Source organism: Protobothrops mucrosquamatus, unplaced genomic scaffold (assembly GCF_001527695.2).
Source record: "Protobothrops mucrosquamatus isolate PMUCROS unplaced genomic scaffold, P.Mucros_1.0 scaffold2569, whole genome shotgun sequence".
NCBI lineage: Eukaryota > Metazoa > Chordata > Lepidosauria > Squamata > Viperidae > Protobothrops > Protobothrops mucrosquamatus.
Window position 1 is genome coordinate 104,764 of NW_015388627.1, and position 19,863 is coordinate 124,626.

At 51.0% G+C, this 19,863-nt stretch overlaps 1 protein-coding gene across 1 annotated transcript in view; it reads left to right on the top strand.

Annotated features, from left to right (window-relative positions):
• LOC107295915 (collagen alpha-1(V) chain) overlaps positions 1-19,863 on the top strand; it is a gene marked incomplete at its 5' end in the record, with an annotated part of 123,378 nt that overhangs the window by 73,159 nt on the left and 30,356 nt on the right. The window contains 14 exons of the mRNA XM_015825250.1: positions 553-660; positions 1,053-1,106; positions 3,066-3,119; positions 5,184-5,228; positions 5,707-5,760; positions 7,506-7,550; positions 7,721-7,774; positions 7,955-8,008; positions 11,926-11,979; positions 14,016-14,123; positions 14,828-14,917; positions 15,007-15,060; positions 16,768-16,875; positions 18,973-19,080. Coding sequence (XP_015680736.1) covers positions 553-660; positions 1,053-1,106; positions 3,066-3,119; positions 5,184-5,228; positions 5,707-5,760; positions 7,506-7,550; positions 7,721-7,774; positions 7,955-8,008; positions 11,926-11,979; positions 14,016-14,123; positions 14,828-14,917; positions 15,007-15,060; positions 16,768-16,875; positions 18,973-19,080 — 990 coding nt within the window. The remainder of the gene's footprint in view (positions 1-552; positions 661-1,052; positions 1,107-3,065; positions 3,120-5,183; positions 5,229-5,706; positions 5,761-7,505; positions 7,551-7,720; positions 7,775-7,954; positions 8,009-11,925; positions 11,980-14,015; positions 14,124-14,827; positions 14,918-15,006; positions 15,061-16,767; positions 16,876-18,972; positions 19,081-19,863) is intronic.

Sequence of the window (19,863 nt, forward strand, 5' to 3'; positions counted from 1 at the left end):
GGGGGGGGGGGGGAAGAGGCAGCCTGGATCTGCAGGCATAACACAAAGCTGCCTGTTTTGTCCAGCTGAGCCTGGCCTGCTCTTCACTAGAGAAGGTCCTTCGGAAGAATGAGTTTGCCTTGAAACAGCTTCTCAATGCAGCAGGAGCCTTGAGAGCGTCTCCAGCTCTTCCAAAAGAGGAATCGGGGGCAGAAAAGGTCTGATGATGTGGTCCTCATTCATCCTGTCTGAAACTGAGCAGGAATCTTTTCTCTAGTTCCCAGAAAGCAAATCGTGGGTTCACACGGATCTTCCCTGAGGTCAACAAAGACCCAGTGGCTTTATGTGCACAGCACACAGATGAAAGTTAACTTTGATTAGGGACTTTTGGGTTGAGCCTGTTCCGCAAACCCGGCCTGTTTGATGAGTGTCTGGCTCAATTCTTTGTGGACTCTGCATGGATGCCATCTTCTCCATTGATTCGGGCAGTTTGTTACTGGTGCCTTCTAACACTGACACAGAAAGGGTTTTTAAAAAGGCAGAAATAGTAATCTCACTTTCAATTTTTGGTAGGGTGAAATTGGCCCTCCTGGTCCTCGTGGGGAGGATGGGCCAGAAGGCTCGAAAGGCCGCGGTGGCCCCAATGGAGAGACAGGCCCTCTAGGTCCATCTGGAGAAAAGGTAGGTGTGTTCCTGAGGCTGCCGATCCTTTCTCAGCCTCCAGGCCTCATCCAGCTTCCCAACGTCCTCTGGAGAAATCTTGCTGAGGTTCCCAGGTTTGGTCAATGACTCCTGATCTATCTGCAGGCTTTGCCCCGGTACAAGGATGGTGCAAATGGAAGCTCACTTGGTGACTCTGCCCCTCGTGGCTTTGGGATGGAAATGTAATCCCAGATCTGGAAGATTCCTCCAGATTCTGGGGATGAATTTATATTCCTTTCAACCTTTGCTATTTGCTAAATCGTGGGATTAACTTGGTGATGAACCTTCAGAAACGAAGAGCTGTGTTCTCTCCATCTTCCTTCTCCATCATCATCATCACCATCATCCTCCACCTCTCTTTCTTTTCACAGGGAAAACTTGGCATTCCTGGTTTGCCTGGATACCCTGGAAGACTTGGCCCCAAGGTAACGTTTGCCCTTTTCGTAAATAAATTTCCATTTCAGTCTGCAGGTTAGAACCACGTGAGCTGCTGGTTGAGTTTACTGAGACATTGTGCAACCAGCCAGGTGGAACGGGAAGGCCTTGTGTGTCTTTGCCGTGCAAAGTAGGTCAGCGAGGGTCAGGGAGCAAGACAGGCTGGCCGATGCTCTGGAGGAGGCGGACTGTTAGTACCTAAACCAGCTTCACATTTATATCACATCACAGCTCCCAAATTAGGAGAGCCTGATCTAGCTCGATTTAATGCTCTCCCCACACTGTCCTGGAAGGGAACCCGAGGCTGCCCCTGCGAAGCGGGTGCCACAGAAGCCACAGCCCCCACGGCCCACGTTCTTCGGCACTGCCAGTTCTACAGGGATATTCACCAGGAGTTGGTTTTATTTATGTATTAAATTTATACACCCCCTCTTTTATTTAAAGTGCTGGGGCGCTCTGATAATTTTTATTTGCACTAATCTATTAAACAATCAAGATAAATTTATTTCTCTGAAAGTAGCAAAATTGCGCTATGTTATGTGTAAACTTCACCCACCAATGGCTGCCAATCGTTCTCGTGATGAGGGGACTTTTGTGTTGTTCAGTTTACGGAATGTACTTTGATTGGCCAATGTCTGAATTAATTAATGTTTCTGTCCGCCTGTCTGTCTGGGTCTGAGAGGCAGGGTGAGCATTTTACCCAGAGCCCTCCAGCCCCTTCCAGGCGCTGAGGGCTTCGGAGGTCTTGCCTTTCTTGTGCTTCTGTGCTCTTTTTAAGGAAGGAGAGAAATGTCCCACAAAATACACGGTATAAAGGGGCAAGAGGGGGCATTTGACTCCGAGGCGACTCACTGAGCCTCACTGCAGCCTCTCTTAGATCCCTGGCTAAACTTACCCATTTTAGAACTTCCTTTGGAAGATGCTTCACTCAAGCCAGAATCTCTTGAGTTCACCCATCTGGAAAAAACGGATGCAAGCATCATAAAAGCTCATCTTAGTAAGAGGAGAAGCACCGGCGTGAAGCAGGTTCATCAACTCCAGGCTCCAGCAGAGCAACCACCGTGGGCAGTCCTGACCCTTCCAGGAGAGGCCTTTGCTGCCAGCATCGTCCATCCTGCCGTGCGCTTCCACTGCCTGGGGGGGGGGGAGTCCTCCCTTGGGACCCTTCTAGTCCCCAACCATCCTTGTGCCAAAGTTATAGCAAAGTGAACTCTCCCGTTCCCTTCTGCCTCGGTGGTTCTCCATGCATGCTGTTAGGCCATTAATTGTGGAAAATTGCGAACAAGACAGATCTATAAAGCAATGGCCCAGTTTGCATGATGAACGGTTTCATTTGAGCAAGTCCTGCATTTTCTCTTCTTAAATAGAGGAAGAGAGGAAGAGAAAGAGGAGGTGGAGGAAGTCCCTATCCACTGACTAAGGTTCATCTCAGGGTCCCTCTGACACAGAGAGGATTGTCCCGAAGCACAAAGTCACTAATGGCCATTGGCTCATGCCATTGACTCCCTCTCATGCCCAACTGCTAGGGAAGGGCCTTGATGTCCCCTTCATTTCTTCTCTGGTCCAAGTCTTGCCACACAAGCCATCTGCAGGGGCTCAATGAGGGGTCAGCCAGAGCGGTTTGCCCAGCTCCATTTGGCCCTTTCAGCCTGCTGCAGGCTGCCCACCCCCCATCTCTACTGCCATTTGGCTGTGAGGGAGAGGGGACAATCTGGCCTGGGGTGAGCGCAGACTCCAGGGGGCTGAAGGAAGGCTGGGCATCCAGGTATTTCTTTTTTCCAGGCATGAGGTTCACTAGCCGAGGATGACCGTTGTTGAATCCTGGATTCTCTTTTGAACCATCCACCCTAAGGAGCTCGCAATGGTTCCAGGGAACTGAGTTCTCCAACCGTCACGTCCTCTCCGCTTGCGTCTCCATCTCCTTTCTTCTCTGCTTCCTTTTCCTCTAGGGCTCCATTGGATTTCCAGGGTTCCCCGGAGCCAACGGAGAGAAAGGAGGAAGGGTAAGAGGCTGGGGCTTTGTCTGGGGCTTCCGGGAGATCTCTTCCACCGGCTGTTGCTCGCCAGGTTTTACATTTTCTGCAGTGATTATTTCTGCCGTTGAAGACAGGATATAGGGTAGTTTGGACAAGGCGTAAATTTGCCTCTGCAAAACAAAACAAAGCAAACAAAAAGCAAAAGCCACAAAGCCACACAAACCTCCTTTAATTAACTAAAATGCTTCTTTCTTCCGGTTAACGCTTAAAAGGGAAAAAGAGTAACCCGGTCACAGCCACTGGGGGCAAAAGCCAGCAGGGCTTCAGAGAGCACCAGGAGGGTCTGCAGAGGGTCTCCCAAACTTTATGACAGAGGTGGTCCAGTCACCTCACCCACCCATAAAGTAGACCTGGATTCCACTCCAGAATCTCAGTCATCTCTTTCTCTTTAACTCCTGCCATAAAAAGATCTTGTCTTCGTGGGTGAGAATGAATCAATGTCAGAATCTGCCAGAGGGGCACAGAATGGAGGGATTTCTGGCCATATTTGCAATACTGACTAGTTTGTTCCAGAATATTAACAACTTTGAAAGGAAACAAAATCAGTAAGAAAATAAGAACATATTCAGAATAAGGTCATGTTTCACCAGTGCCCAGGGGTGCCCTTGGGTGGGGCCGGCAGAGCGGAGGGCGTAAGAATGATAAAGAAGGAGATGCACCTGAACTGGCCACTTCCAGTGGCTTTGGGAAGGGATGTTGTGTTCCCAGTCCTCTAAGCAAGAGCCGGGTATTCCTGGCAATTAGAGAAGATCAATCAGAATCAGAATAACAGAGCTGGAAGGGACCTTGGAGGTCGTCTAGTCCAACCCCCTGCTCAGGCAGGAGAACCTAGACCATTTCAGACAAGTGGCTGTCCAGTCTCTTCTTAAAAGCCTCCAATGTTGGAGCAGCCACAACTTCTGAAGGCCAGCTGTTCTTATCAACCAAGATCAAGGGCTCCAGCAAGTAGCTTGCGCAGTTATCAGAGCAAATCCAGTCTGCTCAGTTCTGGCATCAAAGTTCCTTTTGTTCACCTCATTTAAATACAGATTACTTCTACCGTAACAGGCCTGCTCGGTAGGACTGCTGGAGATATTGTTTTTCAGCGTGTTAATATTTTGCTGTCTCAATTTCATTTACAAAGCTCGAGAACAGAAGAAGCAAGGCTGTGTTTCCATTCTTTTATCCCCCACTTTTCCCCCCTGCTGCATAGTTTTTATTTCTTGAACATCAGCCATGCAGGGTCTCTCTCACTGGTTGGGGAGGGGGGGATATTGGGAAACTGGCTGCAACCAAGCCAACATGAAGTGGTCAGTCTAAGGTAGGATCCTGGCTGTGGGGCAGGCTGAAGGTCAGGAAGGGGTCCCAAGAGGTGGCAGAGTCAGAGTGAGGCAGTTACTGAATAAAATTCTGGAAGAATGGAATGAAGTGTTGCAGCTGGCTTGGTCTAGGCCAGGGGTAGGCAACCTTGGCTCTTTTATGACTGGTGGACTTCAACCCCCAGAATTCCTGAGCCAGCATGGCTCAGCTTGGAAACCTCTTTCTCCTCAGCATAGCTGGCTCAGGAATTCTGGGAGTTGAAGTCCACGAGTCATAAAAGAGCCAAGGTTGCCTACCCCTGGTCTAGCACAAGTAATCCTCAGCTTACCCACAATTCATTTAGTGACCATTCAAAGTTACAGCGGCACTGAAAAATGCGACATGACCATTTTTCACAGTTACGACCTTTGCAGCATCTCCATGATCATGTGATCAAAATTCAGATGCTGGGCACCTGGTTCATACTTATGACCGTTGCTGCGTCCCAGGGTCACGTGATCCCCTTTTGCAACCTTCTGACAAGCAGAATCAAGTGGGGGAAGCCGGGTTCACTTAACAACTGTGGCAAGAAATTGGGGCAAAACTCACTTAACAAATGTCTCACTTAGCAACAGAAATTTTGGGCTTGATTATGGTCATAAATCGAGGATTACCTGTAGTTAAGGCACTGGGTTACCGGGTTCTGGTCCTGCCTAAGGCAGATTCCCAGCTGCTTTTTCTCTCGGTTCGCAGGGCACCGCTGGCAAACCGGGACCCAGAGGACAGCGAGGACCCACGGTAAGAAGAGATGTTTCCCTTCCCTCCTCCTCCTCCCCCTTGCTCCGGAGTTGCTGCCCAAGGCCCAGGCAGTCCGGACCATGTCGAGGGCTGCATGTCGGTGGACAAGGGCCCATAGGTCACTTTTTAAAGAGAACCTGCCCACTTCAAATTCCTGACCCTTTGCAGAGTGCAGAAGTGGCACAGCCACAAAGCGAGTTCCCAACTTGGCAGTGCACAATGCCAAGTAACCAGGAGGGGAAGAGGGCATGCTGGGTTAGAACGAGCAGAAATTGCATAAACCCAGAAATTGCATGCCTACAAAAACATGCATAAAAATATATTCAAACTTACATGTTAGATTTTCATGTTAAGCTGAACGCCTCCTGAGACAAAGGAAGCGAACATAATGTTGAGTTGGGAAGGAAAGAGCTGTTGAATGCGTCCCTTTCCCCCCTCCCTTCGCACTGACCTCCCCTCCTCCTTGTCTGCTCTCCAGGGTCCCCGAGGAGAACGCGGCCAGCGAGGCATCACAGGGAAGCCTGGTCCGAAGGTACTGAAAAACTCTCTTCCCGGTGCCAATTCAGTCCTGGGGCCGGTCTGGAGCTTCCCTTTGCTTGCAGAAAGAGACTGAGGGAGGGTGACTCATCCTGGAGAATGTGGTCCACCATTCCTGGTCACTTCAGCCTGGACTGTAAGGGTTTCAGTATAATAATAACTTGGAGACGGCAGAAGAAGAACTGGGGAAAATGACAAAATGCAGAGATCTGCAAGTAGAACGGCAAAAGAAAGCAAAAGATCGTGCAATCCCAAAACGTGGGGAGCACCACTGGAACACCATCCGCATTGACGAAATTGCCCTCGTTCAGTTGCAAAAGGCAGCTTCGCTCAGAACAGTTTACATCCTGCAACAGTACTTTTAACATTGCCAGAGTACTTTTAACATTGGCTGTGGAATTCTGGGAGTTGAAGTCCACATGCCTTAAAATTGTCAAGGTTGAGAAACACTGGTAAACCATTCCAGACAAATGACTGTCCTGTCTCTTCTAGAAAACCTCCAGTGATGGGGCACTCACAGCTTCTGAAGGCAAGGCGCTCCCTGGCTGATTGTTCTCCCAGTTCCCAGTGCTTTTTCCCCCTTCCCTAATCATCCAAAACAGGTTTTTCCCCTCGCTTAGAAGGGAAGGGGAGAGCATGGAGAGAACCAGCCTTGTCTGCCTATTTGGAGGGTGGGCTGAGGGCTGAGGCCTCCTTCAGAGGCCCAGAAGCCTCCGCTCTGGCTTCCCAGCCATGCCTGCATCTCCCTGGGAGGGCTGTGAAATAGACGGTCGCCCTTGAAAATTCTCTGGGGAGGAAGCCCGGCAGAGAAGGTCCGCATGGCAACTCTCCGGTCCCAGACAGCGCAACTGGGTTCCTTTTCCTGACTGGAGCTCCCAGCGTGCCTTCTAGGAGGGTCCCAGGATACCCTTTTTATGTTGCAAGCTGCCCAGAGTCGTCGAATATGAAATGAGTGGAAAATGAATTTCGTAAACAAATGCCATCACAGTTGGGTGGGTGGGGGGCTGCTTCCTTCTTCTCCGTCAGGGTCTCTCGAGCAGAATCCCAGGGCTCCCATGGGAATTGGGTGGAATGCCCTGAGGGGGGAAAGTTGCTCCTGGGCAGCTGGGCATGCCGAGGAACCAAGTCCAGGTGCAGCACGGAGGGAAGGGTTTGCCAAGCGCCTGATAGCCCGTCATCCTGACTGGGTCTGAGGGGCAGCAGTGGGGCTTCTGGGGGGTATTTTTTGTTAACTAACTGGTCCTTTAAAACCCTGTGATCTGATGCCACACAGGAGCTTAGTGCAAGATGACAACTTAGATAGGATCCGAGCGATGGGAAGCTCTGGAGGAGCAGAAGCCAAATGAGGAGCTGAAGCCATTCTCATCAGATGCATGAGATCCTGAGTGCAAATTATGCGAGCGCCGGTGTTTTGTTCAAAGGGGTTGCAGGCTACTTTCCCTTTCGCCTGCTCCTGTGTAGTTTTTTTCCCTGCCGCCGAGTGATGTCTCAACTCCAGGCCTCTGCTGGGAGGGGCCAGGCTGAGTATTAGGAAAGCCGGACCTTCACACACATTGTGGTCAACCTCTCCACCCGGTAAAATTTACCCCCCAAGATAAGGGGCAAAGAATAAACCTGTCCCAAATGATCCTAAGCGTCTGCCAGTCTCAACCTTTAGTGTCCAGGATGACCGGAGGGTAATGGCTTATTGGCACTGAACTGATCATTTATTGTTTTAATTCTCTTTTTTTACCTTCCTAGGGCAATTCTGGTGGGGACGGACCTCCGGGACCTCCAGGTGAAAGGGTAAGGTCAAGCAAGCCGTGGCTGAACAGATGTGCCCCAATTTATGCTTCAGATAGAAAGACGGGGCGGGACTTCTTGCTCGGTATCAATGCTGCCAAGGCAGAAGGGTGGGGAATTGCTCCCTCCGTGCAGGCTAGCAACCCTAACCCTTGTCTTTCTTTGTCCCTAAGGGACCTCCAGGCCCTCAAGGACCAACCGGGTTTCCTGGACCAAAAGGGCCCCCGGTAAGTTCCGCGAAGAGCAGGAAAAGGCCCGGGAGAGAGAGTGGCCTCTGCTTGCCCAGGTCTCTCCAGGCTGCAATGGACTTCAAGGAAACTCAGTGCAGAATCTGATCTGCTGCATGTGAGGACATCATTACCTTGAATACTTTCAGTTTTTTACTGAAGATCCTGTTTCCTCTCTAGGGTCCTCCGGGAAAAGATGGATTGCCAGGCCATCCTGGGCAGAGAGGCGAAACGGTCAGTCCTTTGACGTTTTCACCATTTTTGATGGATCTAGGAGGAGCTTTTTCTCTCTCTTTTGACTAAGCAGGTCCTTCTTAGGTCTGCATCTGACTAAGCAAGACTTTCTCTTCCCCTCCTTGCACCAGCCTCCTTGCCCCCTTCTGCCCCCTCGGTTAGGACCAGGCAAGCAGAACAATCTGGTCAAGTGACCCTTGGCGACAATCTCCGTCTCCAGAGAAACCTCCAAGTTTCGGAGGCCGGACAATCTAGAGAGAAAGAGAAAAAGCAATAGATGTGGAGATTTCTTCTCAAGCAGCATTTAATATGTTCCTTGTCCACAGAAATGCCCTGGAAACATTCAGAAAGTGCATATGTCAGTGGATAGCAGTGCTCCAAATTACGTGTTTTGATTCAGGAAGTGCTAAATTCATACTGAAATGCAACCCCAAAGGTTCTGAGTCCCTGGTCAGATTATCCCAAGGGACCCATCTTAGGAAAGAGAAAGCTTGTAAGGACCCAGCCCACTTTGCATCTTAAGAAGACAGAACTCTTGGAATATTCCTTCCAACAGGCATCTTTATTAAGAGAAGATGGTTGCATGCGTTCTAGACAGGACCTGGGGCCCAAGTCCTCCCATTCAAGGTTTTAAGTGGTCCCAAGCAGCCCCCCCACCCCACTGTCCTTCCAGCGACAATCCCAGGCGTTACATTTCCACCCCCTTTTTCCTCACGGCTGGCAGAAGGGAAACTTCAGAGAGGAGTAGATGAAAGCTGATGGGCCCTATTGTTATGATCAGTCCTTTTGGTGCGATCCACATTCAGTCCCTTTGAAGTTGTAAGGAAGGAAGTGAGAGACATAAAACACCTTTGCTCATCCCCCTTCCCCTTCGTAGTATGACAGAATCCAGAGAGAGCAGAAATGGGGTTTTCCATAGTTGATAACTAGAGATGAAATATAATTGGATTCTGACAAAGCTGCTGAAAGGAAAAGGCCACTGACCAGTACACCTTGTACACCTTCTCCCCTCTTCCCCCCCACACACACAACACTAAGGCATTTTTTAAGAAGTTTCCAGAAATGTTTAAGAGTTGGGGAACCAGCACAAGGATGCTGCTCGATCCTGGAGCCTTCCCATCCCCAAAGATCCCGGCCTCCTTCTCCAAGTATCCGATGTGGCTCATCCAGGGTCTTGGACAGAAAGGCCAGTGCAAGAAGCCTTAAAGAAGAACATAAACCTCCTTCTGGTGGCGGCTTCATACATTTCTCTCCAGGCATTCAGAGGGGCTCAATGGGTCTCTGGCCACCTCCATCATCCACCCAAAGCAGCAGAGTTTGACCCTCTCTTTTCCTCCAAAACGGACTCTCCAAGGACCTTGAGAGTCCCCCTCCTTTGAGCCGGAAAAGGCAACATTAAATTGAATTCATTTTCAATTTATTACATTAATTAATACATTCGTTACACATGGATAGCCATTTCTTTCCCTGGAAATTAAATAGGGCAATCTGGTACCGGGAGCAGCTGTTGGGGGCTGCGTTCAGGATTTGTGGGCAGACGTGGGGGGAGAAAGAACTTTGGTCACTGCTTGGGAGCCGTTGTTAAAATATTGCTATTCCTCTCAATGACATCCTCCCAATTCGACAAATGTTTACTTCTGAGGAAAGCCTTTCCCAGCCTCCAACATCTTGTGACATCTGACACGAACATTTCCTGACCACAAAAGTCTATAACGTGTCAAGCACGTTTTCTTGGCGCGCTTTGTGCTTGTTCTGCTTCTGAAATCAATATGGCCGCTTTTCTCCGGGTGCCTTGTGCGGGATCGATCCGGCAGGTCTTGCTGTGAAAGGGAGCAACAGGGGAGAGAAGCTTCTCGGCTGACATCCTGCTCAATATATTGATCAGCAAACATGGTGCTATGCACACATACCCTGTTTGCTGTGCAATCTCTGCCTAAAGCCAGCGGAGGAGTTCCTGGAGGGATCTGGGATTGTGCTTCTTCCCTCACCAGGAACTCCATTGTTCTGGAGTCGACAGATCCCCGCCAGCTCTGTCAAATGGGGCCACTGAACCCCTCAGCTTCCCCCCACCCAGAGAGCATCACTTCAGCCTCCCATCTTAAGGGCTTCCTTATTTTTCCTGGGTTTCACAGCACAGGGGACGTCCCTGAAGCTTGCCTGGGCTATGGCGCCCTGGAATATTCAGGAAGCAAGACTAGATCAAACACTCTCTGGGGTGGAAAAAGCACTTGAGCTTCAGGTTATTTCACCCTTATACCCCTGGAGGCTCTGCTCCCTCTTTGTGTCTCCTCCCAAAGAGTTGATGGACGAGTTGATCTTTGCATGTTGAGGGACCTGTTGAAGGGGGAGGAGCGCTCCGGGGGACTGTCAGCCCTTTCCCCCTGCAGCTGTAGAAAGCCTAGAGAAAGCATTTTCAAATGAGGCTGTTCTCATGGCAGGAAGAACATACAGCATAGAATCAGGACTGAAAGGGACCTTCCCAAGGCAGGAGTCTTAAAACGTCCAGTCAAATGGCTGCCCAATCTGTTCTTGAAATCCTCCAGTGATGAGGCACTCACAAGCCCTGGAGGCAAGCACTCTGGTGGCGCAGTGGTTAGGATGCAGTATCGCAGGCTAACTCAATGCTCACTGCCAGGAGTTTGATCCTGCCCAGCTTGAAGACAGCAAAATGAGGACCCAGATTGTTGGGGACAACATGGCTGACTCTATAAACTGCTTAGGGCTGTAAGAGCACTGTGAAACAATATATAAGTCTAATTGCTAAATTGCTAATTGCTATTCCATTGATTAATTGTTCTCACTGTCAGAAAATTTCTCCTTACTGATCAGACTTTCAAGCTCTGCTGTCTTCTAATTCATATAAATGGGGGGACTCATCAAGTCCTTCCTCCTTGACGGAGCAGGGCCGTTGTCCTTCCTTCCTCCAGCAGGACCACCACCTCTGTCCTGAGCCCTCCAGCGTCTGGCTCCTGCTCCCTCTGGCTGCTTTGACAGTGCCGGGCTCCCCAGAGAGAGGGTTGAGGATCTTCTTGAGACACCCCTCCCCCCCCCAAATCAATGCTGCCTGCATGAATAATGGACACCTTATTCTGTCAACTCTTTAGCTCCACATTTTTCATATTGGTTTTTTCTTTTTGCAAAACATCTTAATGGCTTTTATATCCTCCTTTCACAGACTGGCATGTTTTGGAGTTCTGTCTTGCCCCGAAGGAAGATGCCTTGGGCTAACTTGAAGCCCCCTCCCCATAGGATTCTTTGTAGGTAGCAAAATAGGAGTAGCATATTTGGGGCATTTTTATGGCAGCAGTAAAAAGGGAGGAGAACCACCACCCTCCCGGCAGCCTTGGTTGCCTTTTGGGGGACCAGGGGTGTCCATTGCCTCTCTCCGGGATGCCAGCTGGGGCTCCTGACTCCTCCAGGGCAGGATTAGTGGGCCAAAGTTGTCCAGGTAGATGGGCAGCTACATACGTAAGAGACAAGGTCCCTGTTCTCAGCAGACAACCTTCACCCCTTCTAGGGACTGCATCTGCCTTCCTTGGCTTTCAGCATTTCCACTTTTAGCCTTTGGCAATCTCTTTGCTTTTGGCTGGCTTTTGAATATCCAGATTCTCTCTCTTTCTTTCTTTCTTTCTTTCTTTCTTTCTTTCTTTCTTTCTTTCTTTCTTTCTTTCTTTCTTTCTTTCTTTCTTTCTTTCTTTCTTTCTTTCTTTCTTTCTTTCTTTCTTTCTTTCTTTCTTTCCTTTCCTTTCCTTCCTTCCTTCCTTCCTTCCTTCCTTTCCTTCCTTCCTTCCTTCCTTCCTTCCTTCCTTCCTTCCCTTGGCAGTGTTCACTCTTCCAAAGAGATCCTGTCATTATGTGTTACAATACATGGTCTGTCACTGTTTTGCCCTTTAATTAACCCTGTCTTCTTTTCCCAGGGCTTCCAAGGGAAGACGGGTCCACCTGGGCCTCCAGGTGTTGTTGGTCCACAGGTGAGTCATTCCCAGGAACCTTTCAGATTCTCTGGTCAAAATTCCTTTTTTTCCAGCTTTGTAGGAGATCTGTTGACTCTCCAATTACTTTCTAATTTGTAGAAACTCTGCCAGATTAATGACAGTTTAAATTCGGTATCGCATGGTAAATAACATGTTTCTGTCTGCTTTCTGAGGTATAAAAGTCTACTGCCTGCTAATTATGTTTGGAAATGCTAAAACGTAATTAGTGTAATTTCCAGAAACAGGAAAAGGAGAAGGGGGAATGCCACCCAAATGTTGCATGACATGTGAATGCAGCTGCAAGTTCTCCCACTGACCTGTGAAACATGGTTTGCAAACCCTGAATGTGAGTTTGCTTCACCAGCTCCAGTTAAGAGAGACACAGGTATTTCACAGAAAGGTTTTAATCAGTCCTGCAGTTTTATTTCAAGTTCATTTTAACAGCTGATCTGTTCTCAGAGGTTGCTGTTGGCCTCCTCTGAACTGGCCTCTCTTCCTGCCCAAGCCTGGGTTTTTGCTGGCTGTTAAGAAGCAACAAGCAGGCCACTTATGGGCCAGCGTTTTGCCCTCTAGGAAACTCCCCACTGACCTCTGGGGCCTCCCTGCCCATGGAGAGGAAAACCTGGCTTACGAGGTGGAGGGGCTCAGAGTGGGAGGCCTGTCCAGGCCCTGGAACTCTTGGATCGCTCCTTCCGTCTTGCCCTCCTGGAAGGGGGCAGCATTGGCAGACGCTCAAAAATGCCGGAGCAGCAACCTATATCGTCATCTCTTCAGGCTCCGGGCTTCAGTCTATTAATAACTCCTATAGAAATAAGAAGAATGCTTTCCTAAGACTGTCCCAGATCATCCCAGGATTCCAGAAGGTGTGGTGAAGACTCGTCTGGCATGATGGGAGCAACTCTCACTTATTCAGAGAGAGCCTGGTGCTGCAGATGGAGCTCACAAGTCGGCTAAGAAGAGGGGAAGGGGTCAACAGCCGGAAGGGTCTTCAGCCCTTGAGGTTAATGTGGCCCTTTCCAGACACCCTGAGATGAGAGATTCCTGTGCTGTCTGGATCCCTGGCTCCTGGCTGGGCAGGAGTTTGAGCTGTGTAGCAGGATGGGTGGAGGTTCAGAAGCAACAGAAGCAGATATGCTTTCATTACAGGGTATAATCAAGCACAAATTAGCTGCTTGCCCTCGGGGCAGCCAGTTTGGATGGTCTTAAACAGGGTCTGGGGAGGTTGTGGAAGCCCTGGGCTCTCTGGGGCTGTGTAACTACTTCCCCAGTCCTAGGCACCAGCAGACCAGTGGCAACACTGGTAGATGGGAAGCAACAGGGGAGAGTCTCTTGGTACCCAGCACAGCTTGCAACCTTCCCCAATGCATTCAGTTGGCCGTTGCAGAACAGTAGGTATTGGCGAGGTGAGCGGTGGGCCTGATCCAGGCCCAAACTCCTGAAAAATACTTCTTCTGGGCTGATGCCTACAGCTAGGCCTTGGCTCCAAAGAGGAAGGAACAGCATAGCCCTTGAAAATACGTAGGCAGCTACGCAGGACTGGGAGTGCCAGTTGGCAGAGACTCCCCACTGGGCAGAGAGCAAGAAGGTCTGTCCACACAACCTGCTCAGCCAAGCTCAAAACGGGTTGTGGTTCAATGTACTGTGGGTACTGAGTTAGTGTCTTTGGTTGGTGGTTTGAACCAGGCTTTCACATTAAACTATAAGGTGGTTTATTTCTGTAGACATCACATAATATGCCTTGTGATTTGTTAACTCACTTTGCTCGTTATGTGAATTAGGCGATTGAGTAGATCGAGGATTCAAGGTGTAGAAAGACACTAATATCCCATCGATAGAATTAAGCTTGACTTGCGGGAGAACAAACTGGCTGTTTTGCACTTCAGTCTGAGGCGGATTTTGTGGCTTGTCTCTGTCTGATGACTGGTTCGTGTATTTCTCCTGGGCTTTCCCCCCGACTTGCCCCCAGATCCCCTCTTTTGATGGAATTAGGTTTCCGGACGCCTGTCCTGAAGGTGCCTCCCCATGTCTTGCAGGGCCCCACAGGAGAAACGGGTCCGATGGGTGAACGGGGCCATCCGGGCCCTCCCGGCCCCCCCGGTGAACAGGGACTTCCTGGCTTGGCTGGAAAAGAAGGAACAAAGGTATCGCCTGCCTTGGACCGGGAAGACACCCCGGGTGGGAGAAGACCTTAGTTTTAGCAAGTTAATGTTATACGTCTGGAGGGATTCGGGACTGAAGTGTGGGAGAGGCTGGCTCTTTCTTTGGGAGAACGGTCTAGAACAAGCCAAGAATTCCCGAACATTGGTTGGTTGGCTCTCAAGAGAACCTTTCATGTCCCAGGGAGGCTGTGGGCCTCCATTGCTGGTCATTGCAGCCTCTCCCAGGGGGCTAAGATGGAGCTCCTATGCTGGGCAGGGGTGGTGGTGGTGTGGCCTTGATGACCGCCTCCCTCCCAGGATTCTGAGAGAGCCCTCGGCTCTGGGACTGTCTGGAGACTGTCACAGCGATGCAGGCGCGAGCCTTTTCACGCACATGTTTGCGGTGGGAAAGCACTCTGCCCTCCTGAGTGGCCAGGGCAGAGTCCCTTCTTCCCAAAGACAGATTCCCTTTATGGGTTAGATCTGTTTTCAGATCTATTCTCATCACAGACAAGATTACCGGACGAATCGGAAGGGGAGGGGATTCTGCTGGCATTGCCTCTTCTACCATCAGAGCTTGTAAAATGTCGGTTGTGCCAGGCTTGGATACCATCTGGGACCGCCAGTCGGCATTCCTCTTGGGCGGGCCCTGGGGGACGAGGGAGGGCTTGGCTGCCTGGCGCTCTGACCCCTGGTCCTGCTTGCAGGGTGACCCAGGCCCGGCCGGCTTGCCCGGGAAAGATGGCCCAGCCGGCTTCCGAGGCTTCCCCGGCGACCGAGGACTCCCCGGCCCAGTTGTGAGTTGAGAGCTTTTCTCCCCCTCCTGCCACCTTTGAGCCTTTGTGGTGCCTTTGCACGCGAGTGACGCTGCCTTCCTCCCCTGCAGGGACCTGTGGGGCTGAAGGGCAACGAAGGGCCCCCGGGGCCTCCTGGACCAGCAGTAAGTACCGCCTGTCTCTGGCTGCTCTCTGTGTGTGGAGGGTGGGGTAGACCCGCTTGGGCGGTTTGGGTCTTTCAGCCCTTGCTGTTCCCTGTTGGCTGGAGAAAAGGAGGGGGCCTTTGGGGGGCCTCCACCTGCAAGGCCAGGGGGGAGAAGGGGGGCTGGGCTGCCTGCTTGCCCACATCCGCCCTGCGGCTGCTGACCTTGGAGCTCATCTCCTGCCCCGGATCCTGCCTGGGCTCAGTGGGGCAGAAGGCCCCCCCACCACGAGCTGCCCCCCTTGCCGTTGAGAGGATTCAGAGGTTTATCCGTTTCTCTCATTCGGTCCCCACCTGGCGGTGCCCTCATGTGCTTCTTTGGCCCTTAGCTGGGGAGTCTTTCCTTTGGTGTTTGTCCTTTCCCTTAAGCCTCAATCCAATCCTTTCTCCTAAGGATCTCTCTAACCTGGCCAGACCCACCGAAGACACAGGAGAGGCCCAGGCGGTGCTCCTGCTCTTTCTTTGAGGGTTTCTTTGCAGCAATTAAACTCTTCCTAGTCTGTCCCTGTCCAGCCATGGGACCTGAGGGGGGCTGGAAAAAGGCAAGAGGGTTCATGCTCTGTCATGCTGCAAGCTTCCTCCATGCATACAGACGGGGAGGACCTGCCCTGTATGCTGCACCCACCATCTTGCCTCACCTCCCCACCCCCCCACACACCCTGGATACGGCTCTGTTCATTAGTCAGAAGGTGATCCTATAAATGTTGCATTTCTTGGGATTTACTTGTGGCGCTTCTTCTGTCCTCTCCGTGCTCTTGGTACTCTACCTCGGGCTTCACTGGATGAGATTTCAAAGTTGGCGGCTGCAATAGGCAGTAATGCTGGGGAGGCTTTTCTGGGGGCAACAGAGACCACCTGGACTGTATTCTTGGCAGAACAGTATTCCCCATGCTGTCATCGACTGGCACACCTGGAAGGAACTGAGACCGTTATCCAGTTTGGGGGATGTGTTTCACCAAGGGCCCCTGGTCCTCCAGGATGGGCTTTGAAAGGCTTGTTCACTTCTGCAAAGAATCCAGGTTTGCCCCAAGTCAGCAATCTGGCTGACCGTGAGCCCCTGTCAACCGTCCCAACTCGGTCAGTTAGGAAAGAAAGACTCCTGGCCCACGATTAGCCAAAAGTACACTTTACTAAAGCCACAGTGGTTACAGTAGAGACAAAGCTGGATCTGAGATTTCCGTGCGCAAAAGATACAATTAACTTTTCCTTGGTCCCAGCCAGCCCCCTGATTATCACTCAATGTCCAATCAGGAGTTAACAAATTGTTTGGGAAACGGTCCCTGTCTTCGGGCGCTGGCCGGCTCCAAGTTCTTTTGGTGTGACCTTGAGACGGCTGGTGCTTCTCATGGGACGGAACGGCTTGATTTCCATTTATCTAAGTTCCCTCCCTGCGTCTCAACCCCCACTGCTCCCTCCCCCCCCCCGTTACTGATGTCAGGCTGTCAGCTTGCAATGCGTAGCTTAGCAGAATGGCAGCCGTGACCCCCCAGATGTTCCCATTCGTCAGAATAGCTACTGTGGGTAGCATGGATGGAATCGTGGCCAGTCCGTCTCAACCCCTGTGGAAGGCTTCACGAGAAAGAAGCCACCGGCTCTACTCTGCCTCCTTTCCTTGGGGTCCTTGCCTTCTGTTAGCCGTGTATTCACTAACTTCCTTCTTCCTTCTTAGGGCTCTCCAGGGGAGCGAGGTCCTGCGGGAGCAGCTGGCCCAATTGGTCTGCCAGGACGTCCTGGACCCCAAGGGCCCTCTGGCCCTGCGGGTGAGAAAGGGACCCCGGTAAGTTGTGTGTGTGTGTGTGTGCACACGTGCATGCGTGTGTGTATGTGAGACTCCTAAGCATTGGCTGGAGCAGATTCGACAGTTGACTTGGGAAAGCTGCTGTCATTTCTCCCCTTGGATGTCTCTTCCTTGGCACGCACCTCCCCAAATTCCACCTGCTTCCTCCCCTGTGTCATGGTCCACTTGCCGTGTCCAGTTCACTTCTGAGCGATGGCTGCTGGCTTCCTTCTTCGACACAGGAACCAAAGAGTTGTAGCAAGAGAGCTAAGACAGACAAACACACAGCTGGCCATAGTTTCTCTTGCCCAGAGAGAGGCAGGCAGCTCCATGGACAGAGGGACATCCCTGGCAAGGGTCAAAGGCCTAGGACCAGAGCTCAGGGAGAGAAGCCAGTGTCCTCATTACGGGGATGGTGTTAATGGGGGCTGATCCAGTGGGGGTGACCTGATCTAATACGTAAAGCAAATCTTGCGTTGCCCTTTTTCTGCCTGGAGCTGGCAGCCCTCTGCTTTCCCCCCCCCCACCGGCCACGTTTCACAGACCCTGGAGAGGAGACAGGCCTCCTGATAGTGCATTAAGCAGACAGGACCCTGTATGGATCTGTGTCCCCCACCTTCCACCACCACCCCTGAGATTGATGCACGGGGAGGGGGTTTGAAATACGCAGCTGTGCCTGTAGCCCTAATCTCCTGTCCGAGCTCCCTTCAGGGACGTTTGCCCTACAGCCCTGGCATTGCATGGGGGCTGCTGCTCTGCTGAAGCCTCTGCTGCCTCCGATGCCAACGGTGAAGGAAGGGGCTCTCCAGGAAGCCCCCACCAACCTAATACTCTCTTGGGTTCTCCGGGGCCTCCTCCTGGGGCGATGAGGCAGGGAATGGGGTTCGGTAGTTTTGCCCCACTTTGATTATCCGGGGGAAGGAACTGGCTGGGTGAAATCTGAAAGGCTGCCAGGGCTGGCTGAGCCGGCCTCCCAGGAGGCATTGTGTGTCCTTGGGAATCTCTGTGTGGCCAGAGACCAGCACAGGACACTCCTGGGGAGTGAAGGGAACATGGGGGTGACCCTGGGGGAAGCGGGCCAAGAGAGGATGTCCAGGAAGCCATCCGACCAGGTCAGGAGCCCCCCCAGTCAGAGGGAGAAACTAAGGAAGGACCAGCCCTGAAGGAGCAAGCCATTAAAAGAAGCTTCAGGAAGTTTGTATGTTCAGATTTGCAAAATTCTGTTAATAAGGTAGAATTAGCTCATCTGGTTGCGTTTCCTGTCTGGTTTAGCTGGGAGGGCTGACAATACATCTATTGAAATAACGTGAAGGAAAGTAAATAGGAAGAGCTATTAAAATATCCATCAGGATTAGAGATAAGATAAGATAAGATAACCTTTATTGTCATGTTTTTTACTGCGGGCACAACGGCACACATCAAAAATGAAATTTAGTTGCCCGCTCTCAAAGTGAAACACATACATGACACACACCTAAACATACTACGAACAGCAACATTGATGTTAAATTCTTTCTGATCTTATTTATGCTACCCAAATAGGCACTTCCTGCCTAGATGAGGGGCTCAAATTTGCAGCCCTCCAGATTGAATCATTCAGAATTAGCTCATCTCTTTGTGTTTCCTTCTGGCTCACCCAGGAGGGCTGACGTGGGGTCAGCCCCCAGCAATGTCTCCTGACCCCCCACCCTCCTTTCCTGAATTCCTGGAGCACCGCAGGGGTGTTGAGCTAATTCAAAGGAGGGCCTGGTTCAGAAGAGCTTGTGGAAAGATGGGAGCCCAACGGCTTTGCGTGCAAAGATCACCACCTTCTGATCCGGCCGAGGGAACGCTTCCTGCCATACGTCCCTCAGTCTCAGGGCTCAGGTTGGGCCGTGCTTGAGGCTGCTTCCCCGGCCCAAATGAAACTGGGTTTGTGGCCATCAGACCCCAGGGCAGAGCCTCCATCCACCCTGCCCGTAGTCCTCTTGTTTGTCCAGCTCCTAATTCCCCATGCTATCCCAAGAAAGAGAGCCTTAAAATACTGCCTGTCCTGAGAAAGCACCAATGGCTTCTGGGTTGTGGCTGAGAAGACTTTGATTTTCTCCTTGGGCTTAGGGTGAAAAAGGCCCTCAAGGCCCAGCTGGACGAGACGGCATCCAAGGACCAGTTGGGCTTCCGGGTCCTGCCGGCCCGGTTGGCTCCCCAGGGGAAGATGGAGACAAGGTAGGCAGCTTCCATGCCAGGGAAACGTTCTGGCTTTCCTCCATTGGTTGGGTTGCTTTGCAGGTAGGGCCACAAAGCCCTGGCAACAGGATGGTTTTCCTCCAATGCTTTCAAATGGCAGGCAGTGAAACCGTGCCAACTTCAGAATTGGCCGTTCCATTTCTTGTATATCTTTCTCTGTCCACATTTGGGGTATCTTAAGGGTGGTAGAGTTCTCCCTCCAAGTGAAAACCCTTTTTCTAAGGGCAGCTGAGGATCTGTGCATAAACTGAAGGCTATCAAAATGCAAGATGGCCTTGCAGGTATTGGCACAGTTTGACCCAAATCCGCTCAGTGCTTACCCCGTGGCCTTGCCAAATGTCCTGCCACAGGGCGTAAAGCAGCTTTACCTGCTCAGAGATTGATGGAAACAGGATCCAAAGCCCCGAGTTGACAGGGGCTCCCGAGGCCATTCACGGTAAGGCTGCCGCAGTGCAGGAATTGGGGTCAGAGCCCAGCAGAGGAATGGCTTGTCCCATCATCCCTTGAAGGGAAGCCCAGCTGCTCTTAATGTTAGGAAGGCCCTTTTTTTTTTTTTTTTACGAAAAGCAGAAACTTTCTTCAGATGCCATTTCTGCAATGCTGGTCATGTTTCTTGCATGGTTTTCTTCCAAGAAATTTCTCAACATACCAAAATGATTTTAATTTTACAATGTTTTTTTTTTTTCTGGAAGTGCAGCTTTGACCTGAAAAAAAAATAAATCTACCCAGAGGTGTATTCATTCTTCATTTTCTAGGATCAGA